Here is an 8,483-nt window from a genome sequence, read left to right on the forward strand (position 1 = left end):
CTTTTTTTGCGGTGCACGTGACGTCACCGTCGGCGAACGTGACTCCGGTTACGCCCACTGAGTGGCAAAAAGTCTGAGCGACAGCATTAGCATAGAGGGGAAAACGCGTCTAAAATGGGAAAAGTAGTTGTGTGATCGACTGTGCTAACACATTCAACACAATTTGGAGCGGTCTTTTTCCAGACTGCAAAAAAACACTGAAATGCGAAGTAATCAGTAGCAGTATCCATATGTCAGGTATGTAAGATTTTGGGATAAAAATCATATAAAAATACACCAATGAATACTCTTATTCTCTGTAATTGCAAAGTTTTGTCAGTGAGCCTACATTAAAACATCCATTATGATGAGCGTTGTGTTCTACAAAGATGGGATGGTTTAATAGTTAGGCAAGACAAACGTGTCAGGAAAAGCAATGTCTGACCATATGCCAATGTCCACAGACTACTGGTTGTTTGGCAAGTTGTTAGGTTCACTATTAAGGCCAACTAAATATAATTTAAGCTAATAATAGTCAGTTTTACGTTTTTGCAGCAGCCACTATGAAAACCAGCCATTTTGTTGAATGTTTTGCCACTCAACAAGGCGAGCTACGTCCGGCGTCGTCACGTGGAAAAGTGACGTCGTTGCATACCCTTTATTGAAATTCAGGTGAAAGTTGATGAACACTGATAATTGTAAACAAAAGCCAATATAGCTAAACAATAAATCATTTAATACATTAATGTAGAGATATTTTTAAATTACTGTTTATATCGTAAAAAGCCATTATGGGCTTGGCATAGAGATGTTTGATAATGCTTAGGATAAAGAGGAAATCAGAAACAGAACTTTGAACTAGTTGCTCATTGACAGTACATACAGATACACAAATAACCATTCTCACCCACAGTAACAAAGTTGGTTAACTCAAAGAAAGGTGCACTACCTCCATATAAACACCACACACCAGAACAGGTAAAAATTGTGCAATTAAAATTATTTTTATTGTTATTTTTCTGTTGCAAACATGTCCAATGCTTCTTCATTAAATGTTAAGTGTATGGTTGAATTATTGTTTCCTACATTTCAAGGACACACGCGTCAGCTCATCCCGTTCAAGATGAAGACTTTGAAGCAGTTAATGAAGGATTGGAGGTATCCTACCTCTCTGCTCTGCATCTATGGGTTCTTCAGCACAGTAAAGCCCTTAGAACCGTTCCTCATCCCGTATTTAACTGGACCAGACAAGAACTTAACTATGGAGCAGGTACAGTGAAATTGTGCAATTACATGAATCTTTAAACACCTTGCAAGCAGACATACAAACAAACCTATAAAATATGTCCACCCTGTCATGCAAATTCAATGTAAATTTTCATGACAGGGTGGACATTTTAAGCTAAATTTAGAATTGAATGAACAGATGACATAGCTGCAGTTAGCTAAGTGGTTCACTGTTGAAGCTGACTGTGCACTGTGCATATTTAGATTTTTTGGCAAAGTTTTATGTTAATTAATATTTTACAATGACAGGGTGGACATTTTAAGCTCGACAACATGCAACTATAAACACAATATGATGAAAATAAGGAAAAATAAGTGTAGATACTTACTGTGTGTGCATTACATATTTTAACCTCCACTGAATAAAGACCAAATGGGGGACGGGATGTCACTGACTACATCAGTTGGTTTCTTAAAGGGGCATTTACCCCAAAATGACAGGGTGGACAGCAATTTCAGGGACACGTGCAAAATGCTTAACATTATTATGAAAATTGAATATAAATTATAAAAATGACTTGGTTTTTTTTTCAAATAACTTGTTGAGGACATTAAGAAAAATCTAAGTTTTTGAATTTTATGTCATTTATTCACTTTTTATACTCACTAAAGTTAGCTGAGCAGTGTCTAGGACGTGCCAAAATCGCATATATCCAATCAAAGAAAATGGTATAAAATGGGAAAAACATATTTCAAGAGACTGATCATTAAACTTGTGTGTAAATGTTTGGCCATTTATAATAAAACCTCAGAATTGTATTATTTTGGAATAAATATTCATGATGACTGAGTGATTCTGATGAGGACAGCAAAAGTCAATTTATATTGACAGTGATATTGACTCATTAACCACCAAAACAAATTTAAAATAAGTTATTAAAATTTTGGAAAATTAGGCAGGATTCTTTGCTCTCAAGTGGTGGGGGTGTGTCTGCAGTTGGAGGTGAAACCACGCCCACTCACCAAAAAGCTGCTATCTCTCTTAATTTTTGTTCAAATACAGCTATAACCTGAATAAATGCTCGCCATAGATTTCTCACTTTTTGACCCAACGCTGAGTTGAAAGTAACCTTGCATTTAAAAAATTTTTTTTTTGGATAAAAGTCTGTTAAATGCAAATGTGCTGATTTGTGGTTTGGATTTGTGCAGTAAATTGTGTTTGCTGCCGTAGTTAAAGTAGTAGAAATTGTCAATCCATACTTTTCCTTTCCCAAGGTGGCCAATCAGATTTTCCCAGTGTGGACGTATTCTTACCTGGGAGTGCTGGTTCCTGTTTTTCTCCTCACCGATTGGCTTAGTTACAAGCCTGTGGTGGTCTTCCAGTGCTCGGCCCTCTTTGTCACCACTGCGATGTTACTGTGGGTAAATGGCGTGCTAGAAATGCAGGCTATGCAGTTCATGTATAGTGTGGTGACGGCGTGCGACGTGGCTTACTTCTCATACATCTACAGTATGGTGGAGTTGAAGCACTATCTTAAAGCCACCTCATACAGCCGGACAGCCCAACTTCTGGGCTACACCGTGGGCTCGGTGCTGGGTCAGGTGCTGGTATCTTTAGAACTACTCTCCTACAAAAACATCCTCGTGTTCACACTGGTGCTAACCGGCATCGGATGGATCACCTCGGTTCTCCTCCCAATGCCCAAGACAAGTATGTTCTTCCATCAAAGGAGGAGATCTAGTGGAGAGGATGAAGATGTACACGAGGGCAATGTTGGGGACGAGGATGCAGATGCGGTCATAGAAGAAGGGTCTTTGACAAAGGACGTTTCTCAAAGCAGTGGCGAGTCCAGTTCTGAAAATCATCTAGATGATGTAGAGATGAATGAATCTGAGAAACGTCAGAAAGAAGTGGAAGGTTCCAGTGATAGCAACAGTACAAAAAGTGCAAAGACAGGTAGGACTTCTGGGGAAGATATCTCTCCTTCTTAAAATTTTCGTAAAATTGGTGGGGAGGCTTTTGTGTGAACACAAACACGTCCCGTAAATGTTCTGAGATCGCTCCCATAAAGAGGACCTAGTAACATTGCTTTAACATTGATGGAAAGCATTCTGTGTGAACAAGAGGCAGAAACAATGCCGTAAGGGGCGTGCTGTTGTGAGGACGTGCGTGTCATTGCAACAAGAAGTTATGGTTCTGCTCTTTGACACAGGGATTAAAATGGAGATAAACATTCATGAAGAGAAAGTAAAAATCAGGGAACTCATCACTATCCACGATGAAGCTGAGATAATTTACTATTATGACAGAACAGCACATCACGCACTCCTTCTGATCTTGTTATATTAATTTAGTTGACTAGTGGTATCCATTGATTAAAAAAAGAAACATTAATGGCATTAATCAAAACACTTACTTTGTCATATTAAGAACACTGCCATTGTTGCTGTCATCCTTAGGACGTCGTCGCTTTTTTGACGATCTGCCTCTCGCGTAAATTATTAGATTTTGATGGCTTACGTTTCTTCTCCGCCACAGAAAACCACCACAGGCTTATCAATGCCATCAAAAGTATTATTTTGTTTTTGTTTGTTTGTTGATGACGACGTACAAAGTAGATGAGGAAAACTAGGATTCTATGTGTATTTAAAGCGCCAGCGTTATTGTTTAAAATGCGTGGAATGGTGAGCTGTGATTGGTTAAACGGATTTAATGCATTCTGCATACAAGAAAGACTGGCGTTTATTGCGTTTTGGGAAAAAAGATGACAGAATATCACGGCGGATTTGGATTTTGCGTAAAATGAAGAATTTACTTTTTAATACTACTGACCAGAAACAATACTGATTTGGGTTTTAATTTTTTTTTTTAAATGTATTGTGTTTTGGAACCAAACTCTCGATATATAAATACAACAAACTATTTCATACAAATTAAATGTAAGTGCATTGTAATTATTTTTGGTCTGATAACTCTGATAAGGGGGCTGTGGTGATGTTCTGCTCCGGTTATGGAGGGATTTTCGGCAGTGCTACTCGTCTCGTACATTGCTTTACTGGTCGGCGTGGTGGGCGCTGTCCACCTGCGGATACAACCAGACTGTGAACTACGTCCAAGCCCTGTGGGAGCATGTGGAGCCATCTAATAACTTCACTGTGTACAATGGAGGAGTGGAAGCAATCTCAAACCTATTTGGTAAGTTAATACGTTTGTGACTACACTGCCCGAAAATAAAGGGCAAAATATGTACCCTACTGTCACTGGGGCTGTACCCTTTCAAAAAGTACAGCTTTGAGTCTAAAGAGTTAGTACCTGGTCCTAAATGTATACGTATCTGTACCTAATGGTACATTATAAGGCCTTTTTAAAGGGAACTGCCCTAGTGAAGGCTGGGGTATATATTTTGACATACAGTGTAAAAAATATAACAGTGTATACTTTTGTGTGTAAACAGAACATGACTTCCTGGATTTCTTAACCATTTGAAAATGCTGAAATGCTGTAATTTTTGTTTAAATGCTGATGCACACCATAGGGGCCGCGGCTGCATACGGTATAGGTTTCTCATCAGCGGACTGGTCTCGCTGGGGAGAGATGTCTTTGGGTGCTCTCTCAGCCCTGGAAAGCGGTGCTCTCTTCGCTATGGTCTTCAGTGCCAACATCTGGGTGTGTTATTGTGGTTATGTCATCTTTAAGAGCCTCTACATGCTACTCATCACAATAGCCATGTAAGCCTTTAACCTATTCCAATGCCTTAATCTCTATAAGTTTATTTTGTTATAGCCTGCCGGCTGCTGCAAATGTACCCACTACATGATAATACCTCACAAAAGTGTACATTATCTAATCTAATCACTTGTTTTAACTTAATTGGTGGAATGATAAAGTTTAAACCTGTGTCATGCTGACAGTTTAATTCCTGGTTCACTAAGTTAAAAGTTGCAAGTTGACAAAGCAAAAAAAATCATATCGAAACCTCAGACACTCTTACAGGTGAGATTTTACAAGACTTTTTTAAGTTGTCAAATAAATCTTTGGTGTCTCCAGAGTACGTATGTGAAGTTTTAGCTTAAAATACCATATAGATAATTTATTATAGCATGTTAAAATTGCCACTTTGTAGGTGTGAACAAAAATGTGCCGTTTTAGGTGTCCTTATAAATGCAAATGAGCGGATGTCTACACTTAATGGCAGTGTCGTGGTTGGATAGTGCAGATTAAGGGGCGGTATTATCCCCTTCTGACATCACAAGGGGAGCCAAATTTCAATGACCTATTTTTTCACATGCTTGCAAATAATGGTTTACCAAAACTAAGTTATTGGGTTGGTCTTTTTCACATTTTCTAGGTTGATAGAAGCACTGGGGACCCAATTATAGCACTTAAACATGGAAAAAGTCAGATTTTATGATAGTTCAGTCAAAATGGTTATTCTATGGCATCGTGTAGCACCTATATTTTTAAGAGTGAATGTAGATGACATAAGGTATTATATAAAGGACATATATACAAGCATTTAAATTCATCATATTTGATATCCTGTTGCTCAGACTCACTTGGTAGAGTGTTGCGTTAGCAATGCAAAGGTCATGAGTTTGCTTCTAAGAAACACACATACTGATAAATGTATGAAATTGTACACACTGAAAGCCGCTTTGGAAAAAAATGTCTGCCTGCCAAATGCATAAAACAGTAGTCAATGTGTAACCTTAATTTTGTTTTTTTTTAAAGGTTTCAGGTAGCAGCTGGATTAAACATGGAGCGTTATGCTCTGGTGTTCGGAGCAAATACATTCTGCGCTCTGGTGTTTCAGACCATCCTCACCTCAGTGGTGGTGGATAGCAGAGGACTGGGGCTGGATGTAGTCACACAGGTGAGGTTACCTGAAACTTCCTAATACTCTCATTCTATTACTTGAATGGAATGTCCCAGGTTCAATCTACGATAAGATCTGTCAACAGCACCAGGGACATGCTGGCATTTACCTAAAAAAATTAAAATATAATTATATAAAATATTGGTAGGTTTCTTCAAAAACACCAAATTTTGAGCAAAAAGCTAAGATAATTCCATTTTTGTAAATGCCTTTTGATAGAGATCAGATGCAGAACGATCCTCAAAACTTAGACGGACATACAGCTGATTGCCCTAACTTCTGGGTTTTATACGTTTATAAATTATAAATAACTCATCAATGGCGGGGAAAGAGTTAAATGCAATTGAGCTGATAAAAATGCAAACACTGGTCACAATGATGGTGGTTTGTTGAAATTGAAACACAATTTTGCTGTCAATTATTTTCTCTCTCTGCACTAAATGGCAGTGCCGTGGTTGGATAGTGCAGATTAAGGGGCGGTATTATTATAATAAGATCCCCTTATGAAATCATAAGATGAGTCAAATTTCAATGACCTATTTTTTACATGCTTGCAGAGAAACTAAGTTACTGGGTTGTTCTTTATCAAATTTTCTAGGTTGATAGGAGCACTGGGGACCCAATTATTGCACTTAAAGATGGAATAAAGTCAAACTTTCATGCAATGGGACCTTTAAGTCGCATGGGTATATTTGTAGCAATACCCAACATTACATTGTGTGGGTCAAATTTATTGAATTTTATGCCAAAAATCACTAAGATATTGTGTAAAAATCCTGTGAAGATTTCTTGAACATATGAAGAGTTTTGTTCCAAAACGCAATAAACGCCATTTTTTAAAATAAATGAGTTACTGCCAAAATCAGTATTATCAGGTCGGTATTTAAAAGTAAATTCTTAATTTTACGCAAAATCCAATATCCGCCATGATATTCTGTCATCTTTTCTCCCTTTTTTCCCAAAACGCATTAAATGCCACTCCTCCTTTTCTACAGAATGCAATAAATCCGCTTAATAAAATCAAAGCGCACCATTCCACGCAATGTAAACAAACAATGGCGGCGCTTTGAGTACACAGAGTCCTAGTTTTTCTCATCAACAAACAAACAAAAACAACCTGTGTTTTTCTGTGACGGGAAAGAAACGTAAGCCATCAACATCTAATAATTTACGCAAGAGACACTCGGGAGACAGGTGCTTGTTTGCCCGGGCCGACAGCATCAAGTCTCTGTCATGCTAACGCATTGACCCCAGGAGATCTTATGAAAAACTTTACATTATTTTACTCAAAGTCAACGAAAATCAAGCAGGACCAAAACATTTTACAGCTGATCGTTGTGAAAAATGCGACAACCTCAAGTATAACCGCAGCAATAACAGGGTTCTTAATATGACAAAGTAAGTGTTTTGATTAATGCCATTAATGTTTTTTTAATCAGTGTATACCACTAGTCAACTAAATGATTATTAAAAGGCAAAGATGAATGCACATTTATACTGATTCAATAGATTTATAGAATTTTGAAAAAAAAAACTTTTTTACAATAAATCTTTGAATATCAAGTTATGGATTTGATTATTTGATATTATGTTATTATAACCCAAAGATGCCATGTGAAAGTTTGTAACAGAAAATAGTGGTTTTCATCTTGTCACTTTCTTGGTATAGAAAATACGTTTTTACCGAAATTTGTCAAAATGGATTTATTGCGTTTTGGAACCAAACTCTTCATATACTACTGTAAATTTATCAAAAACTTTGTGAGTAGATGCATTGACTAAGAACTTCATTAAGACAAGTTTAACGTGATCTTCTCATAATTTATATTTTTTGCACACTCAGATTCCAGATTTTCAAAGAGATGCATCTTTGCCAAATACTGTTTATCAAATATTGTATATGCCTATTTATTTAGCTTTCAAATTATGTATAAATCTAAATGTAAGAAATTAACCCTTATAACTGGTTTTGTGGTCCAAGGTCACATATTTTATAGTGCCTTTATACTTTGCAAAATGTTTTTACGCTTTATCCTACAAAGAAATTCTGTAGAAATTACAATGTTATTGCAGCTGGGTTGCCGGTAATTTACCGTATATTTAAATTTATGTTATTTACTGGCAAGAATTTGTTCAAAGTTAAATAAATTTTAAATATTAACAAGTCTTTATCTTTACAGAACAAAGCCATACAACAACAGCCTCACGCAAAGCATTCCGGGAACCAGAAATCATCATCAACCTTTTACTGTTTTTTTTGCTTCAAATTTTGTTTCCCAAAATGCCTTGCCTGATGCTGTTATTTTAGTTTTACTCTGTAAAGACAAAGACTTGTAAATGTTTAATGTTCATTGAACTTTGAACAAAATGTTGCCAGTAAAAAACAAAAATTTTAATCTA

At 36.9% G+C, this 8,483-nt stretch overlaps 1 protein-coding gene across 3 annotated transcripts in view; it reads left to right on the plus strand.

The window, feature by feature from the left end:
- The first annotated feature begins 50 nt into the window (after nt 1-50).
- The window catches only part of slc19a3a (solute carrier family 19 member 3a), an 8,819-nt gene continuing 386 nt past the window's right edge, over nt 51-8,483 (plus strand). The window contains exons 1-7 of one of the 3 annotated variants that reach the window (XM_073862916.1): nt 52-237; nt 535-957; nt 1,074-1,249; nt 2,482-3,163; nt 4,190-4,402; nt 4,743-4,935; nt 5,939-6,080. In XM_073862916.1, the coding sequence (XP_073719017.1) occupies nt 1,103-1,249; nt 2,482-3,163; nt 4,190-4,402; nt 4,743-4,935; nt 5,939-6,080 (1,377 nt within the window). In that variant the 5' untranslated portion in view covers nt 52-237; nt 535-957; nt 1,074-1,102. Of the gene's footprint in view, nt 238-534; nt 958-1,073; nt 1,250-2,481; nt 3,164-4,189; nt 4,403-4,742; nt 4,936-5,938; nt 6,081-8,483 lie in introns of all 3 variants that reach the window. The other 2 variants (XM_055197053.2, XM_055197051.2) reach the window with 2 other exon arrangements.

Source organism: Misgurnus anguillicaudatus, chromosome 24 (assembly GCF_027580225.2).
Source record: "Misgurnus anguillicaudatus chromosome 24, ASM2758022v2, whole genome shotgun sequence".
NCBI lineage: Eukaryota > Metazoa > Chordata > Actinopteri > Cypriniformes > Cobitidae > Misgurnus > Misgurnus anguillicaudatus.